The 27,126-nt window shown below is 37.7% G+C and overlaps 1 protein-coding gene across 2 annotated transcripts; it reads left to right on the plus strand.

Moving 5' to 3' along the window:
* Window positions 1-13,038: 13,038 nt before the first annotated feature.
* Window positions 13,039-26,621, plus strand: GTPBP8 (GTP binding protein 8). 2 transcript variants are annotated; one of them, XM_040484517.1, is made up of 6 exons: window positions 13,039-13,417; window positions 15,272-15,370; window positions 18,171-18,301; window positions 19,279-19,378; window positions 21,543-21,661; window positions 26,446-26,621. In XM_040484517.1, exons 1-6 carry the CDS (start codon window positions 13,082-13,084, stop codon window positions 26,525-26,527), a joined length of 867 nt encoding a protein of 288 aa, XP_040340451.1. In that variant the 5' UTR covers window positions 13,039-13,081; the 3' UTR covers window positions 26,528-26,621. The 2 variants fall into 2 exon arrangements, with proteins under 2 accessions (XP_040340451.1, XP_040340452.1); XM_040484518.1 differs by lacking the exon at window positions 15,272-15,370.
* The last annotated feature ends 505 nt before the right edge of the window (window positions 26,622-27,126 follow it).

A 27,126-nucleotide genomic window follows, 5' to 3' on the forward strand; every position in this document is an offset into this window, starting at 1 on the left:
TACCCCTTTCTAAACATTCCCAGCCAGCCCCTCAATCAAGTGTTTGAGACTCTTCATTCCCTTTGGGCACCCTTGGGTGAATCTTCAGTGATGACTTTGGCAACTTCAGGAACAGATGGCAATTCTCACAGTGGGGGATGAGGGTGGACTTTAGAGGCAGTTATGTTATTTTCATCTATGAGTGACAACTGGGAAGGGGAAGTCCAGAAGAATACAAAAATGAACTGAAAAGAATGAAAAGCTAAGTCATACACCTTAGCTAAAAACTAACATTCAGGCAAATTATTCTAAAAAAAGACAGGTATCATCTGATCTCTAAAATGCCCCAATTACTAGAGTCAAGAAGGGACAGGAAATTTGAAAAAGAAATACTCCAGAATGAGTCAAATGGGATCACCTTAAATATCTCAGACAGTGTTAAGTTAATAATAAATGATTTTTGTCTTTCTAGTAAAATAATGTGAAACATGAAAAGCTGATACCTGTCTGTGATTTCACTTAATTTATAATGGACCTTTTTCAGGAGAATAACAAATGTTTTGTTGAACTGTCATGTTTTTACTATATCAGCAACCTAAAATTTTTTTTTCCAAATTACATTTTCACCATGCTGCCTATCTTTTATAAGATGATGTCATGTTTTCAATGAATAACTAGAAAGCAGTCTAAGTCGGTTGAACTTTAAGGAGTTAAATTTGGAAGTTTAAAAAATGTTAGAAATTTTTTCCTAGTTTTGAAAGTAGCTGTTAAGATATGGCCCCTGAAGTTGAACTCCAATTCATGCTTCAGTTTTGCCACTTAGTTTTTGGTTACTATCACTTTTTTTTCCTGTTCTATCTATGTTTATTTGATTTTTTTTTTCAAATCTGCTGTCATTGTTATAATTTCTAGTTCTCCACCAAACCTTTTAATTTTACTTTTTGTCTCTTTGAACACTAAAAGGATATTTTAAAGTTGCTGATAATTCCAATATTGAGAGTGGCTGTGGATAAATATTATCCATTGTTTCTTCTGGTTCCTTCTGTGAAGTTGGTCTCCTCGTGTGCCGGTTAATGAGTTTTGTTTTTCAAACCATGGAAATAATTTGAGGCCCCATAATGATTTTATCTTCCTCCAGAGACAAATTTCATTTATTTCTGCCAGTTATCTGTGAATTTAGCAACCTGGGATCATCTTAATCCAATTTTTTTTTATTTAAAAAAAATTTTTTAATGTTTATTTATTTTTGACAGAGACAGAGCACGAGCAGGAGAGGGGCAGAGAGAGAGGGAGACACAGAATCTGAAGCAGGCTCCAGGCTCTGAACTGTCAGCACAGAGCCCAAGGCAGGGCTCGAACTCACAGACTGCGAGATCATGACCTGAGCCAAAGTTGGACTCTCAACTGACTGAGCCACCCAGGCGTCCCTGTCTTAATCCAATTTTAAAGACGGATTTTATAAACCACCAGATGTCTCAAAGCTAGATTGCAGTCTATGTGAGGAATGGTTTTATTTTCTCCCCCTTCTTCCCTCCTCTCTCTTGCCCCAAGAAGCTGTCAAAACACTCCTTAATCTTTTAGTCAGTTTGTCTATATCAAGAAATCTCCCAAAGTAAAAGCAGTTCCAAATGCCATCTGCCCCAATCCATATTTTTTTTTTCTCGATCCTGGCCAGGTAATTCTTTGTTAGCTTGCAGGTTCCCAGATAAATTCCAGTGGAATTATACTCATAATAATTATTATTATTTTCTACCTTTCTTCCCTGGGAAAGTTGGTCTAAATTTCTGTCTGCCATTTCCAGATATAGAAGTCTCATCCCTTGCTTCTTTACTATTCCTCATCTCTCAAAGCCCCTCAACAACTCTTTTTGATTATGCATCTAAATATTTCCTGAACTTGAACACTTTACCAGTCTCCACTATATTGGATTAGAAAGAAAGAGAAAGAAAGAAAGAAAGAAAGAAAGAAAGAAAGAAAGAAAGAAAGAAAGAAAGAAAGAAAGAAAAAAGAAAGGAAAAGAGGATAAAATTATGAATTCAAAAGCATGGCTTTTAAAAATCAGTCACTATGTCACTTAACTTTTGGACAGCAGCGAAAAGATAGACAACAGGAGCTGAAGAACCCTGTGTTTGGCATCAGCTGCATTTCATACAACTTCCCTCAGTTTGCTCTATTCAAATCTGTGTTTATTTTGGTCACCTGTTGCATTGATTATGTCAATGAAATGTAAAAGCTCAGCTATTCCGTTCAACAAATGTAAAAAAAATTTAAAGTCAGAAGTCCTACATTAAGTTTTTCCTTGAATAGCTTTTGCTGCATTAACATCTCTCTAAATTATTTTTCATTGACTGCTTTCCTACTAGCGATCTTTCTTGTATGCTTCATTTCTTCTTCTTAAATTATTTTTATTTAATATGTTGCCAATAGTTTTGGAGTGGTTTAATGTGATTTGAAAGTGTGTCTAGGGGAATTTTCTAAAGAATACTCTTAAGATTATCTTACCTTTGGGGGGAAAGAAACAGGTTACGAGACTTAAAAAGGTTTAGATGTTGGGGTGCTTGGGTGGTTAAGCGTCCAGCTTCAGCTCAGGTCATGATCTCAAGGTTTGTGAGTTCGAGCCCTGCATCAGGCTCTGTGCTGACAGCTCAGAGCCTGGAGCCTGTTTCAGATTCTGTGTCTCCCTCTCTCTGCCCCTCCCCCACTTGTGCTCTGTCTCTCTCTGTCTCTCAAAAATAAATAAATGTAAAAAAAAAATTTTTTTTTAATGTTCACATGTTGAATTTGCCGTGCTGAGAAAAGGTAGATAAGATCTTTTTTTATTATTATTATTTAGTGTTTCTATATTTTAGTTGGCTGACAGTGATAAAGCAATCAGACCAATGAGAAGCAGGCCCTGCTTCTAACATATTTGTCCAAAAAGTGAGTCAAACCAGTTGTGACTGAGCCCCTACTGGTTTCAGCAATCCTGGTGAGAATGAACCAAAGATGAACTTACACCACAAGCTGATCTATAAACTCTAATTCTTCAAAATGAGAACCCCAGAAACAACAGCACCGGAAACACAAGCCGTCATCCCTCTATCTTCAAAGGCCAATCACTATCCCAATATCTATCTCAAGACACCTCCATCCAGACGGAGGACCCCCTGACTTTGGGGAGCTACTTTTGCGAGAAAGGAAGTAGGTAGTGACCTGAAGAGCTGGCTGCTTTGCCTATCTTTGTTCATTGTACATGTTTTAAAAATTTTCTGTTTCAAGATCATGTGTTTTATTACTTTTAAGTCTGGCTGATGATAAGAAAAGATCAGGAAAAGAGGAAAATACACTATAATGACGGCTAAGAGCAGATCACAGTGTTATGCCTGGAGGGTATACTTAAGGTTGTGGCTGAACAAAAGGAAAGAATGTGGGAGTGGAAGTCCTGTACCCAAGAAGGCTTCAGGTCACCGAGCAGTCATCAAGGCAGAATTGTCCAAGATGGCGTTAGGAATATGTCATTGAGTACAAAACTTAATACTTGTTTTAGGCCTATTTGGAAGCAAATAACAACTCCTTGTCTCCTGAGATATCAGTATTAATGAATAAGACCCAATACACACATTGGAACTAGTTTGGGGAAAGCGACATGCTCAAATATTTCCTAAACATCTTTTTCATTTTTTAATGTCTTACTATTTTTCTTCTTCCAAAAGATATTCCCTGGAAGTACAAATATTAAGTAATTCAATTATGCTCTATATACACCAATTTGGGTGTCTCTTAAGTGGGATTATTCCAGCCCGATGACTTCAAGAGTCCATAGAAATAATGTTTCCACAAAGCAAAGAGATGCATGATATAAACTTTACTTTCTATAAAAAGAAACAAAATGACTGAGGGAGCAAATATTTTTAAATAGTTATTATTATAAAAGTAACATCTTCTTGGCAAAAACAATTTAAACTGTAGTATAAAATGATATAAAGTAAAAAGTGAAGGGGCGCCTGGGTGGCTCAGGTCATGATCTCGCGGTCCGTGAGTTCGAGCCCTGCGTCAGGCTCTGTGCTGACAGCTCAGAGCCTGGAGCCTGTTTCAGATTCTGTGTCTCCCCTCTCTGACCCTCCCCCGTTCATGTTCTGTCTCTCTCTGTCTCAAAAAATAAATAAACGTTAAAAAAAAATTTTTTTAAAGTAAAAAGTGAAAATATTCCTCTAAGGTCTCCAATTTCCACTTGCCTTCCCATTCCGTGCTCCATTTGTGGTGAACATAGTAATGTCTTCACGAAAGACATACAGGTCCTATTCCCTAGAACACATGCATGTGTTACCTGACATGGCAAAAGGGATTTTGCAAATGTGATTAAATTAAGGAGTTTGAAAGGGGGAGATTATTTTGTCTGGGTGGGTCCGATATAACCATAAAGTTCCTCATAAGGGAAAGGGGGAGGGCAGAAAGGCAGCGTCAAAAAGAGAGATGGAAGATGCTGTAGGCATCATGGAGGAAGATGGAAGAAGGAATCATGAGCCCGGGACTTCAGGCTGCTCTAGAAGCCGGTAAAGGCAAGGAAGCCGATTCTCCTCTAGAGCTTCCAGAAGGAACACAGCCTTGCTGGCACCTTGATTGTAACCCAGTTAAAGCCGTTTCAGACTTCTGACTTCCAGAACTGTAAGACAATAAATCTGTGTTGTAAGTCGCTAAGTTTGTGATACTTTGTTGCAGCAGCAATAGGAAATTAATACATCATTTAACACTGTGGTAATTGTATAGCCTCCACAGTGTCTATAAAAGCCTGCTATGATTTTCTTTTACAATTCTACTTCCTTTATCAGCCCCACCCCTAATATTTGTGGAGTCAGGTGAGAGTGCAGGTATAGGCCCACATATGTATATCTGAGTATTTTAAAGTTATAAGTCAAGGTAAAAAATTGTTAAATAAAATATGTTCTATCCTCCTACCTTAATAAATATACCTTTGAAACAAAAATTTTTCTAATGTAAACCTGTGGTTTGTATGAGAACATATGCTGGCAAGAAATCAAAGATAGACAAATTTAATTACTATTATGTAAGGCTGGGTGTTCTCTTAATGGTCTATCTATGTTTGGAAGTCATAAAACATACATAGCTCATAAGCCATTATATAATTATGTCATAAATCCTTTTCTTATTTCTACACAATTTAGTTTCCCCCTTAGTGAACTGACCATTCATATGCTTTGCCTAGCTTTTTCTCTATTTGGGTTAACTATATATATATATATATATATATATATATATACACATATATATAATAGTAAATTTCCTTTTATTCTAGATATTAATCACCTCAGCTGCTTCCTATTTCTGTTTATTAAATAGTTTAAAAGAAGATAAAAGTCTACATATTTTTATTTTAAACTTTGACTCCAAGACAACATATGGATATGTCCGGTAGATTTGAAACTGGTATTTTGCTGTTGTATTTTTTTATCAATATAAAAATCATCATTTTATTGGTTTAGACTATATTTAATATATTGCTGTGATATTAGGTCTTATTTCAGCCACGATATTTCTAATTATCTATTTCTCATACTTTTTTTTTTATTTTTTTTTCAACGTTTTTTATTTATTTTTTGGGACAGAGAGAGACAGAGCATGAACGGGGGAGGGGCAGAGAGAGAGGGAGACACAGAATCAGAAACAGGCTCCAGGCTCCGAGCCATCAGCCCAGAGCCTGACGCGGGGCTCGAAATCACGGACCGCGAGATTGTGACCTGGCTGAAGTCGGACGCTTAACCGACTGCGCCACCCAGGCGCCCCTCTCATACTTTTTAAGTTTATTTACTTATCTTTTCCTAATACTTCCTGTTTATAGTCTTATGGTGGGTAGTCCAACTTAATAAGTTCATATTTATTATTTTTTTCCCTATGAAGTTTTAGAGTTTATCAGTATCTAAATCTCTCCACCACAAAACCAAGACAAATCTCTAAGCTCACTCTATTTTCCTTATGGTTTTGTGTACAACCATCCACACTCATCCTATGCTAATATCATCCAGAGCAGTGATACTGAAAATGTGGTCCATGAACCAGCACTGGTCCACAAACTGATATCAGTTTGTGATCAAAAAAAAAAAAAAAAAAAAAAAAAAAAGCTTTGAGTGATGTAAATCAACTGTATTACCAAGCATACAATTTAGTCTTGCTGACTTTTGTTTTTTTCTCAGCAAGATTTTCTCAATAAAAGAAACAGCATATTGATTTACATTCCTGCCTAAGCCCCTTATCTCATCCAGATGGATAACAAACTATTCTTGGATTGACCCTTTAAGTAGCGTTGGTCTAGACTAGAGTTTTAGTTCTGGATTTTAGAATATGTTTTTGGATGTCACTGCTTAGTCAATGAAATTTACTAAGTTTGATTTTCGTTTTCTTCAACACTTTAAAAATGCTACTTAGTCTTTTCTTGCATCCAGTGTTGCTACTCAGACAGTTCAGGCTGACTTTTGTTGCTTAGTAGTTGACCTGTATTTATCCTCTAGAAACTTTTAAGTTGCTTTTTGACTTTGGTGCTCTGAAGTGTCGATTTTAATATATCTAGGTATAAAGTTTTATCATCTATTCTGTTGTATGAGCTCTTATTTCTTAAGTTTATTTATTTATTTTGAGAGAGACACAGAGACAGTGTGAGTGGGAGAGGGGCAGAGAGAGAGAGGGAGACAGAGGATCCAAGCAGGCTCCGCACTGTCAGCATGGAGCCCAATGAGGGACTCAAACTTACAAAACCATGAGGTCATGGCCTGAGCCGAAACCGAGTCAGATGCTTAACCGATTGAGCCAGCCATCCAGGGGCCCCTGTACAGAGCCAGCCACCTAGGGGCCCCTGTATGAACCATTTCAAACCAAGGTTCTTACATCTTCCATTCCAGAAATTTTCAATAATTATTTTTCAAATACTAACATCCCTCCATTTATTTTACAGTGACTCCAATCATACCAATATTAACATTTCCTCTCCTATCCCCAGCAGTTCTTAGCTTTTTTATTTTTTATCTTATTACTGCTTCCTAATTTTATCTCTTCCTTAAAAGATTCTCCAATGTGATTGTCCACCAATTTTGCTCTTTAGCTGTATTCACTCTGCTATCCAATAATTAAACCCATCCACTGATATCTTTACTTCAACAATAATATATTGATATCCAATATCTCTAATTGGTTCTTCTTTGAAGTTTTCTGTTTCATATTTCCTATATTCTCCCATATCTCTCAGAGGATATTTACTGCTTTTATTTTAAATTCTTTGTGCACCAGGTCTGTGCACTCTACTACTTCTAGAATGATTTTTTTTTTCCTTCTGCGTTCATAAAGTGAGTCTGTGAGTTCATATGATAGTGTTAAAATCAGTTAGATACCCTAGCAAATAACAAATATCTGGGGAGAAGAGTAAAAGTCTGGGCCATGGTTTGTACTGGTTTAGGCAATAGAAGGGTACATCACAGCATGAAGACTATCTAGCATTACATTCTATGCTTAACCACTCCTTCTTTGCCCTCCACCCATGAGACCCTGCCTGTCAGGTAACTAACTGCGTGGTATCTCTACCCTAGGTGTTACTGTTTTCTAAAAGTAATCATAAAAAATCTTTTATAATGTATTATCCAACCCATGAAGGGGGTGAGTAAGCAGATTGGAGGGAATGTTCAAGGACCTAGGTGCACTCAACTCCAGCTAAATACACCAGGAAATACCTAGTCAACCTAGGATCTGCTGTTCCTACCAAGTCAACCACCAATGTTTAGTGCAAACTGCTGTTTAGAGGTCCCATACTTCATTACAGGGAGCTGATGCAACTACCTCCCACAAAGCTCTAGTTTTTCCATGTTCCACTAAAAAGACTAGAGCAGGTTTGTCTCACTTCTCTCGAAAATTTCCAGAGAAATCATTTGTATTTAGAGCAGAACCCGGAATATAACTTACCCTGCGAGTAAACAGTCTCATCGTAAGTGTAGATGAGAAACTTCTCGTTTTTAAATTGTTTACCTTTTAATCTACGTACAGAAAAGAGTTAACATAGCAGGCTTGTGACTGTAGTCCCCAGAAAGGCTTGTTTACAGATTGGTGCTTGGCCGGTGTCTGGGAACATGATTAGAAAACTTTCCCTAAGTGATAACAGTGGCTCACTGTACCTCTGTTGTTTGTACAAACAATAAGGTTTATGCTGTGCACCGGCTTTCCTTCTGAGAATCTGGAATTTCAGTGAGTACAGTCAGTTTCACAGGCACTGTGTGCCTACATGACCAGCCTGTGATACAAATGCTGGAGTCTAGGCTCAAGCAAGCATTCCTGGTAGACATTTCACACAATACTGGAAGAACCAGGTGGATCCTATGCAACTCACTGGGAGAGGACTCATAGAAGTTTGTGGCTCATTTCTTCCAGACTTTACCTTGAGCACCTTTCCCTTTAACAGTTTTGCTTTGTATACTTTCACTATGACGAGTCATAGCCACAAGTACAATCACATGCTGAGTCCTGGGAGTCCTCCTAGTGAATCACCAAATCTGGGGAGTAGTAGTCTTGAGGACCCCTAACAAAATCTATCTGTAAGTGGATTAAACAGTCTGAATGTATGTCAACATCTCTGCCTCTGGAAAGCCATCTCATCTACCCAGGGTGCCAGAGGACAAACCATTCATTCACAATAAAGCAATGAAGATATAGATTAGAGATATACTATAAGGTAAATTTACCCATTAAAATAACCTTGTCTCTTAGGCAATAAAAATTTAAATGTTAAGGAAGTTATCCGTGAGAACAGGAAAATCCATGTGGTTTTTTTTTTTTTTTGGCAAAAAAAAAAAAAAAACACCCTGAATAATATAAAAACACAAGTTGAAGAGTGTTCAAAAATATTTTAATAGCAGTAATATGGCAGGAAGATCAAACACACAATTACCAATGAGAAAAATTGACTACCTAAAACAATTTTTTTCTATTGAGAAAAACAACCCTGAAGGAAGTGAAGCTCTACACTACCCTTCCTCCAAACCCAAATCATTCTAAGAACTCACCTCCTACACATGAGCACTGTCTGCTATTTAATCTCCACATCGCTTTAAAGAAATCTGGTGGTACAGCAGGCACAACCTTAAAAGAAAGCTCAAAAGGCTTCTCTGAAGGAAATACCCTTTCTGAAGTTAGAGATATTCTCTAAAGATACATTAATGAAATATAAAGTGAAACTAAATTATTTGTTGAGTTCCCAAAGAAGAGGATCACAGGAAATATATCTCTGCTGTTTTTTGAGTAATGGCAAAATAATAAATTTCAAGAATAATAATTTATAATCCAGTCAGAAAATTAGAGAAATAAGTCATACATCATGTTGCATGTGTGCACCATGAATTTTGGTCAACATGTTAAGGGATATCTAATGTACATTTTTTTTTAAATGAAATGAGCTGTTGCACAGAAAACTTGAGAAAAACATAATTAAATGCATTTTAAATTTATGGCATTCAGGGTGCCTGGGTGGCTCAGTCGGTCGAGTGTTCAGCTTCAGCTCAGGTCATGATCTTATGGTTCATGGGTTCGAGCCCTGCATTGGGCTCTGTGTTGACAACTCGAAGCCTGGAACCTGCTTTGTCTTCCTCTTTCCTCTGTGTCTTCCTCTTTCTCTGCCCCTTTCCTGCTCATGCTTTGTCTCTTTGTCCCTCAAAAATAAAAAAAATGTTAAAAAAATTTTTTTTAATTTATAGCATTCATTCAGATGGTAGTTATTACAATTTAAGCAACTTAAGATACAGGTGATAAGTTCTTTCATGTTACTCTCATTCATTTAATGCCTCTTCTTTCTTCCTTCCCCCCAGTATTTTCCTCCTAATACAAGAGTTTGAGTCCCAATTAGGTTGTGCCTATGTTGTTCTTATATTTTATTCCTGGCACCTAGATCAATTCTGGGTATTCTGGGTAAATGCATAGCAGGCACTTAATACATGGTAATTACTGTTGTTAAAGCAAGGGGAGAGTATGGTAGGAAAATGTATTGTGTAAACTGGACACTGAGACCTAATCTATTACCTAGATTAACTGTATCTATTACCTAGAATATTTCATCTAGAAGTCAGTTTTCCTAGAATCCCTGCCTTGGCTTCTGTCAGAGCACCCAAATCATTTTTAGTCCAAGATAAGAGTTAATCTATGTGTATGACTTGCTGACTCTCTGATGTTGTTGATTCTATTTAGGCATACATTGTTTGCCTTCTTGGCATCTTAGATGAATTCCCTAAACTTGACACCTATAGAATTTGAACATAAATTGAGATCACTCTGGAACTAATGGCCAATCATTATACAGATGTCACTGATGGAACACTTGAGATAACCCTGTCCTAATGATAAGATCTTGCCACTGTTCTACTTCTGTTCCTCTCATCCTCATTAGATGAACATGGCAGAGTAACAGTATGGCATTTAGGCCGGATGGACTGTAGCAATAAAAGCTGATGCTAAGGAATGTATGCAAAGTATGTAATACCTCTTCAAGTCATACTAAATAGTAAAATCTTGTTAACTTTGCGGTAACTATCTCCTAAGCTGTCAAACAGAAGGTAGTTTTTCTCAGGAGGATAACTCAGTTAATTTTTACAGTGTACTTGATTACTGATGTTTACCGAAGATCATAAATACCCATTGAATGAGGAAATATCCTAAGTGGAAGGGAGACTTGAACTCCCTGAAGTCCAGCCATTACATTAGGGAGAGTAACATTTGTTTTTAAGTTTACTTGTTTATTTTGAGAAAGAGGAGGGGGGCGGGGAGCAGAGAAAGAATCCCAAGCAGACTCTGCACTGTTAGCACAGCACCTGACTCAGGGCCCGATCCCAAAAACCATGAGATCATGACCCCAGAGGAGATCAGAGTCGGATGCTTAACCAACTGAGCCACCCAGGAACCCCAGGAAAATAACACTTTGGCCTGCTGAACCAGCAGCCCTAAAGCTTTACCATGTCTCCTCTTTAATAGGGTTGAAATTTACATAGGACTATCCAACTATCCCACATTGTAGTCTGATGGCTGTGGATTTACATGAGGAACCACACAGCATTTTATAATACTGTATTCATCAGGAGTCTTGGTTGCAGTCAAATCCATGTCAAATCAGGTCCAGTAAAAGCAAGGAGAGGAACATATTGACTTGTGTGATTGAAGAGCTGAGGGACAGAACATGATATTCAACATAGTTCATCAGGAATCACACTGCCTCTCAATATTGTTTTTCTTTGTATGTTTGTGTCATTGTCTCTTAAAGCACTGTGGGTGTCCTCCACATAGCTAGGGAGAATGGCCATCATGAGTGCTGGACTCACATTTCAGCTCTGACTCAATAGCAGAGCCAGCTGCCCATCCAACTTCAACATAATGACTGGTTCGGTTGGGGTCACTTGCACATTACTCACATAGTCATTATTCTCATAATACATACAATATATGGCCAAACCCGATCTCCTGTAATCAGGAGGAGTTCTATTACCGATAGTCCCAACAGAACTACATAGAGTGGGAGCAGATGGTTCCTCTATGTGCAAGGGATGCCAAACAGTGAAAAACAACATAATTCACTTCAAATGTTTATATACAGACTAATTTGATAAGAATAGCTAGAGTCACTGCCAACATCCATCCTCGTTTACTCCATTCTGGCCGCATTGGCCTCCTTGCTGTTCTTCAAATAAGCCATACACACTCTTGCCTCTGAGCCTTTGCATTTACATCTGGAATGCTTCTCTCATCTCCATCAGTCTGCACTCAAATATTACCTGTTCAGTGAGGATCACACTAAAATGCAACACCCTGACAACTCTACACACACACACACACACACACACACACACACACACACCCATGTGACTCAGCTTTAGCTATTTCCTAAGTATTTGTTATCTAATATAGTGTTTTACTTATTTATTGTAAATTAATTAGTATTTATCATATTATTATCAAGACAATAACATGAGGACAGAAACTCTTTTTATTTACTCACTGATCATATATCCAGCACCTAGTGCAGTGCCTGGCATATAATAGGTGCTCATTACATATTTGATGAATTAACAAATGATGGAATCTAGCAGGGATGCCTTATCATCTATTGGATAACATACACTACAGTATTATACAGGAGGGTAGATAATAGTACAGTATATGAATACAGTCCTCATTTATCGGCCTCCCCTGGCTTCTACAGTTTAGCAAAATACATCCTAACCTCCTTGCTGTGCAACTAGACCAAGGGTGGGATTTCCACAGTTCTCTGGGAGGAGCGATGCCCTTGGATCAATTCAAGTCCTGTCTCACTTCCATGTTCTGTTTGCACAATCTGCAAGACTAAGTAGCTGCTTGGTTCTCCAATCCACATTCCTTTTCTCCACTGGGATTGAAATCCTATTCTGAATCTAAACCCTGACACCCTGCCTAGCAGGAAGCTAGATCCTTTGGAGAGGATGCTACTTCACCCAGATCACCTGGAAACATGATGTCAGTCAGAATATTACAAGAACACAGAAAGTACTATTGCAACATCCCATCCACCGGACTGAATCCCCTTTAGTACTGATTTGGCGGATTTTCCTGGACTTTGACAGTTCCCTCTTGGACTCTATATAATTTCCATTACAGCTCTACAAGGGAATTAGTTTTGCCTGGTGATATGTACATCAACATCAACGCCAATGATCCGTGAGACTACCAGATACCGCGAGGAGTAAATGGGCCCGAATCCACCAGAGCTTCACACGTTTGCTCCTTCGTTTGACACTCAAGGGCCACACAGCCCAGGTATCTTTTCACCTCTGTAAACCGTTAAACGGCCTCCCCACAGTGATACACAAGTCAAAGGCACAGTAGTCAGCGGGCCTGCGTGTGAAAGTCAACCACCAGCCTCCAATCCCCCGCCCCCACCTGCCTGCCCTGCGCCAGTAAACCCCAGCCCCCTTCTCCCTGGAATCAAAACTCAGAAGGAAACGGGTGAGTCCAGATGAGACTACAATTCCCATCAGGCGTAGCGGGAGCGGGATCACGCACGCGCAGACCAGACCCTGGCCCTGTTGCCCAGCCGCGGGGCTTCTTGGAGAAGAAAATGGCAATACCGAGGCTGCGGCGCGCCGTGAGGACGCTATTTGAGGTGCCAGCGGCGCTGCGGCGCTTGAGCCGAGCTTGCAGCACGTTCCACGCCTTCACGGACGTGCTCAGGCTGCCTAAGAGACAAATGACGAAGCTCGTGTTCCCACTGCAGGAACTCGAGCGGCAGCTCACACCAGACTCGAGGTTGGACCTTCACGTGAAGATCTTCGACCCGAGCCTGGAGGACATCTCCAAGGCGGAGGCCGTCTTCACGGCCACGTCCCGGAACCGCATCAGCTACCTCAGCTCCGCGGTGCGTCTCGACCACGCCCCAGACCTCCCCAGCCCTGAGGTGAGAGCCACCGCCGCCCTCTGGTCGTGAAGACTTGGACAGGCATATTGCCCTCACCTGTTCTTGTCACCGAACGGGAGAGAAAAGTCTAGCTTCGTGTGGACACATATAATTATTTTAGCCAAAAAAGCATATATAGTTAATAGTTATTTTGGTAATGAATATAGAAGATTTTAAAAGATTGTAAAAACCCAAACCAAGCGTACAAAAAAAATTAACTGGCCTTTTATTATCGTTTTCCTTTTTAATTAAAGTGGGGAAAGTATGCCGAGACAAATGAGATAAAGTGAGGAGTATGAAAAGTTTAATAGTTTCATAAATGTGGTGGTCCTTACCAATATGTAATTTTCACTCAAGCCAAAGTTCCGGCCGTGCAAAAATAAGAATTATATATACATGGCAATGATGTAGGTTTTTTTAAAAACAACTTTAGTGAAGTTGCACGAGTGTGCATTTTAGGCTTGTCTTGCAGATCTCATTATCTATTTGCAGTAACTGCACCACTTCAGTGGAAACTTTCCTTCTAATCAGAACGGTTGTGGTAGTTTATGTAGTCAGAACTAAGGACGTCGGTAAATCATTTAATAATTACAAGACAGCATCGTGTTTCCACTTAGGCTCTTAATTACTGGACTTTTTGTGCAATTTGTTTTTTTAAATTCAGTTTTATTTAGACATTATCATTGGATTTAATCTGGCAAAGCTTTTGAAATATATGCAGGACTCAGATCAATTCATGTTGAAGGACTGACCCCAGTCTTGTGAAATATATAGTGCCCCTGTCCCCTGTGCACTAAGTACCACCCACTCATATTGATAAGCAGAAATGTCCTTACAGATTTCCAACCCCCCCCCCCCGGGGAGGGGGGCGGGTCATACTGCCTTCACTTAGAACCCTGATTGGTATTGTACCCCCTTCATACCATGTTAAGAAGCAGAGTCATGTATATTAATGGTTAGTATCAGGAACATTTTGTTTCTTTCTACACTATAGAGATCTAAAGGAGAAAAGCTTATTTGGAGCAAGAGAGGTCAAGAGGAAGGAATAACCTCGTAATTACAATGGTATTGCAGTCTACTCTGGGAATTGCAGTGGGGAAATGCAGTTTCAGGCATGTAGTTGTACTGTAGAGTAAGTTTTGTTGAAGTGCATCTAGTTTTTAACTTAAAAATTTGTAAATATGGAATGCTTAATGATTGTCACAGACATTCTTGAGTAGTATACTGTCATTAAAGGCACAGGTTCTGGAGATAGATGTCCTGAGTTCAGTTCCAGCTTCTTCACTTTCTAGCTGTATAATTTTGAGCCAATTATTTAGCTTCTCTCTGCCTCAAGTTTTAATCATTTGTAAAATGGGGATAATACTATTACCTCCCTTATAGAGATGTTGTAAAAAGTAAATCAGAAAATTCACATTATGTGCTTTGAACAGTACCTGGCATTGGAAATCATTCAATACGTGGTAGCTGTATGTTAGAATTTGAGGTTTGTAAATGTAAGCCACCTCGTTTTGTTTTGTTTTGTTTTGTTTTGTTTTGAATGTGTATTTATTTTTGAGAGAGAGAGCACAAGCAGAGGAGGGGCAGAGAGAGACAGGGACGGTGGATCTGAAGTGGGCTCTGCAGTGACAGCAGTGAGCCCAATGCGGGGCTCAAACTCACGAACTGCAAGATCATGACCTGAGTCAAAATCAGATGCTCAACCAACTGAGCCACACAGGTGCCCCATAGGCCACCTTTTTACATGGCTAGGCAAGACAGTAGTTTGACAGATTTTTGCAGCTAATACAACATATAATAAAAATGTATATATAAACCTAGTATTCAGTTAGCTTCTTTTTTTCCTTGTATAAGGTGTGTTTTATAGGCAGAAGCAATGTTGGAAAATCCTCTCTAATAAAAGCCCTTTTTTCACTGGCGCCAGAGGTTGAAGTCAGAGTCTCCAAAAAACCGGTATGTTGAAGGAAAGGGATGGGGAGGTGGAATTTAAAAGAAACAGTATATTGAAATGTAAAATTGTCTGAACTATCTCTGAAATTGACTAAAATAACTAATAAATGTTGAGAGGTACAAGAAACCATACTTGCTAAGTTCCTAGAACAGGTCTTCTTTTTTTTTTTTTTTTTTAAATGCTCATTTATTTATTTTGAGAGAGCACAAGCTGGGGAGGGGCAGAGAGCGAGGGAGAGAGAGAATCCCAGGCAGGCTCCACACTGTCAGCACAGAGCCCAGCGCAGGGCTCACACTCACGAACTATGAGATCATGACCTGAGCTGAAATCAAGAGTCAGACGCTTAACTAACTGAGCCACCAGGGTGCCCCTAGAAAGGTGATTTCTTTCAAATAAGTAGTAAAGTAAGACATTTCATTAATGCCTGTATATTTCCCTGAAGAAAAAGAAAGTATGTCTGTATTTATTTTAGTAGTCTTGCAAGTTTCTTGAGGAAATCCTTTTGTCCAGATCTTTTCCAAAGAGTTGCCATATAAAGTGTTCTTTTGCCATTCTATATTTACTTCTTTAAGAGTGATCATTTAGTTTTACGCTGATTTTAGAGGAAACTGTTTTGAATTATTTTTTCCTCCTATAAGCTTTTATATCTTGCAAATTCCTTTTTCCCTTTCTTCCCCTATTCCCTCTCTCTTTTTATACATGGATATAAATATATATACATACATACACATATACAATTAGACAGACCCAGGTTTACCCAGGGCCGAATTATGTGATTATGTCAGCTAGTCTGCTGTAGTAATTTTCTGTCAGTTTTTAATTTTCTCTACTTCTTTCTCAGTGATGCAGACTGTACCAATATCTAAGATACCCTCTCCTTATTTTTTTTTTTTAACGTTTATTTATTTTTGAGACAGAGAGAGACAGAGCATGAATGGGGGAGGGTCAGAGAGAGACGGAGACACAGAATCTGAAACAGTCTCCAGGCTCTGAGCGGTCAGCATGAGCCCGACGCAGGGCCCGATGCAGGGCTCAAACTCACGGACCGCGAGATCATGACCTGAGCCGAAGTTGGACACTTAACCGACTGAGCCACCCAGGCGCCCCAGATACCCTCTCCTTAAAACTCACCCCCAGTTCCCTTCACCTTGTTATATATTCCCACCAACCTTGTGCTCACTGCCTCCCTTTTCTTGCGTTGGAACCCTTCCATGAAGCTTCACTAGTCTTCTCTTGCTCCCCATTTCTTCATATAGTTGATTCCCTGGCTCCATCGCTGATGCCGATGATTGTTGTCATTCATGAAACCTCCTATGCTTATGCCTACTCTGTCTTACCAGATAACCCAGCTAAATTCTCATTTCTAGGTAGTGTGGTTCTCTTCTCTCTACTAGAGGACAATGGAAGAAATGTATTCTTTTTTTTAAATTTTTGTTAATGTTTATTTATTTTTGACGGAGAGAGAGAGACAGCATGAGCGGGGGAGGGGCAGAGAGAGAGGCAGACACAGAATCAGAAGCAGGCTCCAGGCTCTGAGCTGTCAGCACAGAGCCCGATGTGGGGCCTGAACTCACAGACCGCGAGATCATGACCTGAGCCGAAGTCGGACGCTCAACTGACTGAGCCACCCAGGTGCCCCTGGAAGGAATGTATTCTTGACATTCCTGATTTGTCATTTTCCTGTGGATAGACACATCAGCTGATGGGAACCTAAGCACTGTTTTATAAAATCTTTCCTCTGGAAGTATTTGTTCCAAGTTCCAAACAATTGACTTTTTAAATTTTATATCTTAACTGTTTGTTTTCTGATTAATAGTGTCATTGGACACAAAACCATGACTTTTTATCATCTTTACATCATTTTAGTTTAACACATATTTTATAGTGTTGTATATGCTTTTAAAAAATGGTTTAATGAAAGCACAAAAACCATCTAATGAAACGTGCGAAACATCTGATCCTAGGGAAGGAGTAGTCTCGGCGTAATAAACTATCAGGCTTTGCATCTAGGTTTTATGAAAAACTGTATGACTGACAGTAAGTATTTTTAGTTTAGCCAGTCTATGCCATAAGACAGAGAATCCCAAGCAGGCTGTGCCACTGACAGCAGAGAGCCCAATGTAGAACTTGAACTCATGAACCATGAGATCATGACCTGAGCCCAAGTCAGACATCTAACTGACTGAGCCAGCCAGGTGCCCCAATTTATTTCTCTTTAAAGTGGAGATCTGTTATTCATCAGAGAATATTAACTAATACAGTCACACCATTACAGGGTAACTTTTTATTGAGACAGAGCTAATTAATGAAAAGACGCCAACATAATTTGGCTACATATTCTTAATCCAGAGTTCTTAAATCATATAGATTCTCTTAAAAATGAATTGGAGGGAAGAAGTAGTATCATCGAAGCTTATCTCCAGCCACTTCTCTTTTATCTTCTTTGTCTGTATCATCATCAACCCAGCTAGGATTATATTCATAATACTTAGGCTTTTAATAAATTGAATAAAAATATTTTGAGTCATTAAATATATAAAGGACATATATACCTGTATATATTTGTATATTTTAGTTAAAATACAGTGCAGTATTGGTTTCAGGAGTAGAATTCAGTGGCTCTTCACTTATATATAACACCCAGTGCTCATCACAACAAGTGCCCTCATTAATACTCCTTAACCATCTAGCCCATCTCCCACCCACCTCCCTCCATCAACTGTCAGTTCTCTGTTGTTAAGACTCTCTGGTGGTTAAGGACATATTTTAACAAAGCTTTTATTTTTTCATTTATTTTATCAGGGGCACACAAAGAAGATGAATTTTTTCAAAGTTGGGAAATATTTTACATTGGTGGACATGCCAGGTTATGGCTATAGAGCTCCTGAAGATTTTGTTGACATGGTAGAGACCTATCTAAAAGAACGAAGGAAGTAAGGAAAAAATTTTCTTGTAAGTTTAATCCAAAAGCACGTTTTCATTAATGGAATATTCTGCACCGTATGACTCTACATTATCAAGTGACTTCTTTTAGACGGTCCATTTTATTCTCATAATATTCTACAGTACAGCATATAGGGCCAAGGTGTATACTCCTTGCTTAATTTTTTCTTGTAGATTAGCTTAATTTTAAATTTCAGTGTTTTCCTAAATTGAGACTATAACTAGTTTTTCAGCAGAGTTCACTAATGTTTTTATATCAAACTCTTAGCTGACTAATTTTGAAAATAAAGATTATTGGTTATTGTGGTATTTACCACATTTAGATAAACTTCAGTGCATTTTAAAAATACTTCTGACACCACATCCTCAGTAAATGTAACTTTCTTTGGTCTCCATAGGTAGTCAAATGGCAGTTTTATGTTTCAAGCATTGCACAACATATAGAGAAATTAATGTTAAACTTTTGAATTATAAAAAAGTGTAAGTATCTTGCTTGTAGCTTTACATAGAAACTAAGATGAAATATTTACACACAAAAAAATACAAAACATAATGTGTCTGGTTTCCATTATTTGTTAGTCTTAAAATAATATTTGAAAATTTAGACATTTTTGTGACAACATCGTTAATTGGCTTCATGTCTCTGCCACTAGAGTTCAAGCTTTTAAGGGAAAGGACTCATTCATCTTTGTATCTAGTCTTAGGCAGAGGATCTTAGGTTCAATACATGGTATTAAAATAAATTAATATTTAGTACATTTAGTTAATGAAAGTAACAGCATTGAGAGTTATTGGATTATAGAATGGACTTCCTAGTGAACTGAGAATTCCTTTTGCCTAAAGAAATTTTTAAATTTTGGAATGCAAAATTATTCAAAGGAAAATTTCTTAGGATAGTAAAGGTCAGGGGAGAAATGCATGAGTGTATTTTATATTGTCATTAATTTTTATTTCTGCATTCTTACAGTTTGATGAGAACATTTTTGTTAGTGGATAGTGTTGTTGGAATTCAAAAAACCGACAGTATTGCCATAGAAATGTGTGAAGAATTTGCATTACCTTATGTGGTAAGTGTTTCTTTCAAATCATGGTTGCAGTTAGAAATACCAGTTTGTGTGCATGTGCAAATGCGTGTGTGTGTGTTTGGTGAAAGAGCAGGTCTTGTCTCCGCAAGAGTCCCTTTTGACTAATCTTTTTGATTATCAGCCATTAAGACAAGTTCTGTGGTACTTTTATTCTCTTTTCTCTCCCTCAGCTTTAAGGTTTCGAAATTATAGTCAAAGTAAAGTATTTTCAAGTTGTGCTCTTTCCTTTCATTTTTCTGTGGCAATATAAATATTTGTCTAAAACATGTTAGTAGTTCTTTAACAGCAGTTTGGCAAATAGTACTTATCAAAAATGTAAATGAAATTGCAACTGAAAATTCGCTAAAGTGATTTGCAATTTAAGAACCATTGCAAGAAAATAGGCTCCAGCACACACAAGTAGGATTTTTACATTCTTAAAGAAAACAAAATTTCTTTCAGGAATGTCTTACCAAGGCTTTTTCTGTTGTTTGTCCTAGAATAGAATACAGGTTAGTAGGTTGGTATCCACATTATTTTGCTTTGTGAGTTTTGCAGATAAGATAGCACTCTAAAGTTTCTTTCTAAGGGAGAGTGAAGAGTCCATTGACTATAATTTGGTTTCAAAAAAAGTTAGGAAACCACTAAAATGTAACAGTGGAGTTGAATGCAAATCAAACCATGTTACTAATCAGCAGCATTTTTGTATTCTTGAGGTTATGGAATTGGGGTTTGTAAAAGCTCTGTGAAGCATTAGTGATAACTAGTTAGTTATGAGAAGTCAAAGGTCTGATATAGTCCACATAGTAGAAAATACCCAAATAGTGCCAAACTGGTTTTTTTAAGTGATACAGCATTCCTGATTTGGTATCATAGGTACCAGTTAGTGAAATTGTATATTTTTCTCAGTTCAACTTTAAGGAAATAACTATTTTCTTCTTTGGAAAAGAGCTTGTGATAGAGGAATTATGTTTCCTTTTAAATATCAGCATATTTAAAGATAATAATAACAAAATATATAAATAAATATCAGCTTTTTTGCTTTTATGAGGAAAGATTGCCATTTGGAGGGATTCACAAGTAGTTAGAAACCACACACTTTCTGCTTCTCACTTCTTTTACCCTTAACATTTTTTATAACTGAAAAGCATAAATGATGAGTCAGGAAATATAATTTTATAGAAACTCCCCAGGAAAATATGATAGATCAAAGTCGTTTTAATTCATTTTATAATCATTCCTACAACTGTATCAGATACAAGATACAAAGAGCCTGATTTCTTTTTTTTTTTTTTTTTAATGTTTATTTATGTTTGAGAGAGAGAGACAGAATGTGAGTGGGGGAGTGGCAGAGAGAGAGGGAGACACAGAATCTGAAGCAGGCTCCAGGCTCCAGGCTGTCAGCACAGAGCCCAAAGCAGGGCTCGAACTCACAAACTGTGAGACGATGACCTGAGCGAAATTGGACACAACCAACTGAGCCACCCAGGTGCCCCAAATAGCCTGATTTCTAGGGGTTTTTCTTAACATTATTACATGTAAGACAGAACCATTTTGTAGGTCAAAAATGATGTTGGCATTTTTATATAGATCAGCCTGATAATGCTCACTGTGTATCTTAGTTAACATGAGATGTATAGTGATCATATGCAACATTTGTCATACATCAATTGCAAATATGACTCAAGGGTCCTTTTCACTGGTCTTGAATCCATGATATTATGGCCCTGTGTAGTTAAAGCACTATTAAATAGAAATACATAGTATATGCTTTATCCATTGTATACATGTTTTTGTTTTGTTTTTTTTCAATGTTCATATACTTATTTTGAGAGAGAATCCCAAGCAGACTCCGTGCTGTCAACACAGAGCCTGATGCAGGACTCGATCTGACAAACTGTGAGATCATGACTGGAGCTGAAATCAAGAGTTGGACAGTTAACTGACTGAGCCACCCAGGCACCCCAGTATATTGTATATATTCTTATTTAATATTCATGGTAACTCCTTTAGGGGGTGTTGCTTTTATTTTATAGATGAAGAAACAAGAGAGATTAAGAAACTGATAAGGATCTACTAGTTACTAAAAATTTGTAGTGAAAAATGTGCAAAACTGTGTATTAAAAGATACTTTATTTCTAATGCTTAAATATTTGTTTTCTTACAGATGGTATTAACAAAAATTGACAAATCTTCCAAGGGACATCTTTTAAAACAAGTGCTTCAGATCCAGAAATTTGTTGACAGAGAGACACAAGGATGTTTTCCTCAGTTGTTTCCTGTAAGGTAAGAGTTGAATTGTTTTTATTACTTTTATGTACTAACAACCTTTAGTATTAAACAGTGTTTCTTAGATTGAGGTATTACTTAACATAAGAGGAGTTTGGAAAGCTATGCATTTAGCCATGATTTATTGGCTCAACCCATCAGCACTGTTGTTTTTTCCTTCCCTCTAGTTTGTCTTCTTCTACAGGCTCTTGCTAGATTTTCCCTAGGTATCTTCATTTTCTTTCTGCCTCAGCCTAGCTCAACCCTAGACTACAGAAGTGAAAACTTTTTACTTCTTAAAATCAGCTAAATAGCAACCACAATATACTACCATGCTTTTCTCGGTTTCAGAGAAAAGCAAATTATCTTTATGGTACAAAGCTCATTCGGGCTGTGAGGGATAAACATTTTTCTTTAAAAGGACCATATGTAAAGAAGAAGTGCTTCATATAAGTTAGAATTAAGCACTGATAGCAGACAAAATGATGATTTCTTTAGCTGGCGATTTTGAGCTAGTTGATGTTGTTTAGTGATGAAACATGAGTCTATACTTTGAGCATATACCTGGGATGTAGTAGGTAACTTGTACTAGAGCACAGATAAAGTGCCATTCCCGTATGATTTTCTCTCTCTTAACTTCTTTGTGGAAGGCACTATGGTATTTGCTATGAGAAATAATAAGACCAACTAATACTTGGTTGTATATAAAACTGTCCCGTAATCATTCATTCAAAGTCCTGCCAATCCAGATCACATTTAAATTGTTTGTAGTTGTGAACATGCCTGTCAAAATCCTTCATTCATTCATTCCTACAAAATGGTCTTCTCTCTTGACTTTCATTCAAGGGTTTAACCTGTTTATTTGTCTATATCCTATCTATATAATAGAGACTCCTAGGGGCAGGAATGAAATCCTACTTCTTACAGCCCTGAGCATTGTCATAGCAGGACAGGTGTTTATTCTGTTTAATAAGAAGGAAGTGAGACCTCAGCTAAAAAAGCAGCAAAAACATAAGATGGACAGATTATGGCTTAACAGCAACATTTATTGGGAAAAAAGTTTTAGTTGACTGTAAGCTGAATTTGAATTGACAGTATAATGGGGCTGGGGAAAAACTGACAATGTTTTCTTGACCTATATTAATAGAATTATAGTGTCCCAAACAAGGAAATGATCAAGCAGTAGTCCCACACTGCTGTGAGCTATATGCCATCAGATGAGTCAGGTTAGGTTGTGACTTGACATTAAGAGAAACTAGAACTATCTGAAAACAGATGGTCTTGGGGAAGGTTACATCACTACATCACTCATAAGACTTAACTGATCCTCACAATAAACATCTCTATTTCTAGTTAAGGTTGCAAGTCAAAGAAGTGAAGTGAATTGCAGAGAGGTATCTGTTTAAATAGAGCATGGACTTTGGGGTCAGAGAGCCTTTATTTTGCATGATTCTTCTTATTTCTTGACCATAGATTTTAAAGTAACTTATTTCATTTTTTGAGCCTGTTTTCTCACTAGTGAAAATATGATTATTAGAAGGATTAAATACAATGTATTGTGACAGATATGCACACAGCCACATAATAAATGTTAGTTTCTTTTCTTGCCAAAAGTCAGTCAGTAAGTGGCAGGGTTAGGCCAACAACCCAGGTTATCAGATTCCCAGTACTTTTTAGAAACATTCTCTTCTTGAGACGTGTCAGCATTCTCTGCTGCATGACCTTGGAATCACTGCTGCCACAGTACTCACCATAAGTGACCAAGGCTCTGCAGAAGCCATACAACACTCAAAGGCTAAGACTTGAGATGCGGGATCTGGTGACTTTCAAGAACTTCACCATTCACTATACCATAGTGACCACATACAGGAATTTGTCATACTGTATTCTGTACCTCTCAAAACCCAATTCAGAAAGTAGAGTTGTATACATTTGTTGGTCTTATGTGCATGACCAAGTCCTAGTCCATCCCTCCAGAAAGAAGTTTGGCCTGTTCACAAAATAATTATTATGAGAAAGTCTGGTTTTGTTTCCTTCTTTTCTTATATCATCCTTATAAAAGAAAGGTGGGAGTATAGTCCAGCAGGCTTTGGCCTTTAAGGCTGTAGGCAAAAGCTAAATGCTAAACTTCATGACAGAACTCTGCCCCAGTTGAGTAGAAATGTATAAATGGTGAAAGATCCCTAAAGATTATTGCTGGGATCAGTCTGTTTTTATAACTGGCATGGAAGAAATATGTAAGTAGGTAGAGTGCAATTGCTCTCTATGTAGTGGGATTCCAAGCAAAGAGAACGTACTCCAAGAATAGAATTACAGTAGTTGACAGAAATGTTGCAGATGAGTTCAAGATGCCATAATTAGCGTGTGGACTACCCAGCTTGTGTCTCTCCTTTAAACCATATAGCTTCATTTATGACCCAGGAATCATTATGGGCTGTTTTCAAGCAGGCAGTTTTGGTTAAAAAGTCTAAAATGCTGTACTTTATCAAGAACGGAATTAGCAGTGCAGTAGAAAATAGTCTCCCTGTTTTATGTATAGGTATATACCACTCCTGTACCCATAAAAGTCATAGTGTATCCATAAAGTCCATGTATCCTGAGAAACCGTGTGCTCACTTCCATGCTGACAAATGGATGGATGCATATGGATGGATATAGTAAGACAGGTAGATAATAACAGACATAGTAATGGTGATGATGATTTTTAAAAATAATGAAAAAATGGTCTAAGTTATCAAGGTTATTGAATCTTTGTCACAAAAAGGACAAACTAAAGAGATCGAAACTTTTAATCTGGGAAATAAAAACCAAAATAGAAGATGTTCCAGTGGCATTTTTCACAGAAATAGAACAGTCTTAACATTTGTATGGAATCCCAAATAGCCAAATCAGTCTTACAAAGGAAGAACAAAGCTGAAGATATCATAGTCCCTGATTTCAAACGATGTAATAAATCTATAGTAATCAAAACAGTATGGTACTGGCATAAAAAAAGGCACATAGATCAATGGAACAGAATAGGGAGCCCAGAAATAAACCCACACACATATGGCCACTATGACAAAGGAGCCAAGAATATACAGTAATAACTGGGCATTGTCTTCAATAAATGGTGTTGGCAAAACAGGACAGACATATGCAAAATAATGAATGCGGTAATGAATACAATTCAGCCATAAAAAAGAATGAAATCTTACATCATACACAAAAATTAATTCAACATGGATTAAGGACTTGAATGTAAGGTGTGAAACGATAAAACTCCTAGAAGAAAACATAGGCCCTTAACGTCAGACTTGGCAATGATATTTTGGATGTGACACCAAAGGCAAAGGCAACAAAAGCAAAAATACACAAGTGGGACTACACTGAACTATAAAAAGCTTTTGCACAGCGAAGGAAACCATCTTCAAAATGAAAAGGCAACCTACTGAATGAAAGAAAGTATTTGCAAATCATATATCTGATAAGGGGTTAACATCTAAAATACAAAACTCGTACAACTCAATAGCAGAGACAAAAAAAAATCTGATAAAAATGGGCAGAGGATCTTAATAGACATTTTTTCCAAAAAAGACACACACATGGCCAAAAGAAAAAGGTGAAAACATGAAAAGATGTTTAGCATCAGTAATCATCAGGGAAATGCAAATCAAAACCACAATGAGATACCACCTCATACCTGTTAGAATGGCTATTATCAAAAAGCCCCCCTGCCCCCAAATAAGGCAAGAAATAACAGCCTTTGGTGAGAATGTGGAGAAAAGGGAACCCTTTGCACTGTTGATGAAATTGGTACAGCCACTATGGAAAACAGTATGAGGTTCCTCAAAAAATTAAAAATAGAACTGCCATATAATCCAACAATACCACTTACAGGTATTTACTTGAAGGATACAAAAACACTAATTTGAAAAGATACCTGCACCCCCATGTTCACTGCAACATTATTTACAATAGTTAAAAAATGGAAAAAACCTAAGTGTTCACCTATAGATGAATGGACAAAGAATGGGAAAACACACACACACACACACACACACTGGATACAATTCAACCATAAAAAGAATGAAATCTTGCCATTTGTGACAACATGGGTGGATATTTGGGGCATTATGCTATATGAAATACATCAGGCAGAGAAAGACAAGTTACCATAAGATCTCACTAATATGTAGAATTTGAGAAATAACAAAACAAGATCATAGATACAGAGATTAGTGGTTGTCAGAGGTAAAGGATGGAGGATGGGAGATATGGGTGAAGGGGATCAAAAGGTTCAAATTTCCAGTTATAAAATAAGTTATCAAGATGTAATGTGCAGCATGGTGACCACAGTTATTAATACTGAATTGCATATTTGAAAGTTGATAAGACAGCAGATCTTAAAAGTCCTCATCGCAAGAAAAATTATAATGATGTGACAGGTGGTGACAGATGTTAACTAGACTTACTGTGATTACTTCACGATATATACAAGTATTTAATCATTATGTTATACACCTGAAGCCAATGTTATGTGTCAGTTATACCTCGATTTAAAAAAAAAAAAGCACTTTGTGAAGTAAAAGGCAAAGTAGTAATACATTGAAATTTTTAGAATCCTGAAGGAAATCGATCTGATACTATGGATCATCAGAATACAACAGGCTGATGGGAGAGAGGAAATGCAGGACAAACTAAGACATTCTGTTTCATACATGGAACTCAAGAGTTTTTAAACAGTTCTTAAGTTGGATGAAGTCAAATCTGTTACTATATCTGAAGTAAAGAAGAAAATGATTTTTCTTTTTTTTTCACAGTTCTGTGACCTATTCTGGAATCCATCTGTTGAGATGCTTTATAGCAAATATAACAGGAAATCTTAAGACTGATGGCCTGTAGTTTAGCTGAAGATTCAAAATTCTCTATGCCAACTGGAGTTTTGAACATCAAAAATTTCAACATTTTTTTATATTAAATATAATTTATTGTCAAATTGGTTTCCATACAACACCCAGTGCTCATGCCAACAGGTGCCCTCCTCAATGCCCATCACCCACTTTCCCCCCTCCCCCACCCCCCATCAACCCTCAGTTTTGTTCTCAGTATTCAAGAGTCTCTTATGGTTTGCCTCCTTCCCTCTCTGTAACTTTTTTCCCCCTTCCCCTCCCCCATGGTCTTCTGTTAAGTTTCTCAGGATCCACATATGAGTGAAAACATGGTATCTGTCTTTCTCTGCCTGACTTATTTCACTTAGCATAATACTCTCCAATTCCATCCACGTTGCTACAAATGGCCAGATTTCATTCTTTCTCATTGCCAAGTAGTATTCCATTGTATATATAAACCACATCTTCTTTATCCATTCGTTCGTTGATGGACATTTAGGCTCTTTCCATAATTTGGCTGTTTAAAGTGCTGCTATGAACATTGGGGTACAAGTGCCCCTGTGCATCAGCACTCCTGTATTCCTCGGGTAAATTCCTAGCAGTGCTATTGCT

This window comes from Herpailurus yagouaroundi, unplaced genomic scaffold, assembly GCF_014898765.1.
Source record: "Herpailurus yagouaroundi ecotype Mexico unplaced genomic scaffold, PumYag 162, whole genome shotgun sequence".
Lineage (NCBI taxonomy): Eukaryota > Metazoa > Chordata > Mammalia > Carnivora > Felidae > Herpailurus > Herpailurus yagouaroundi.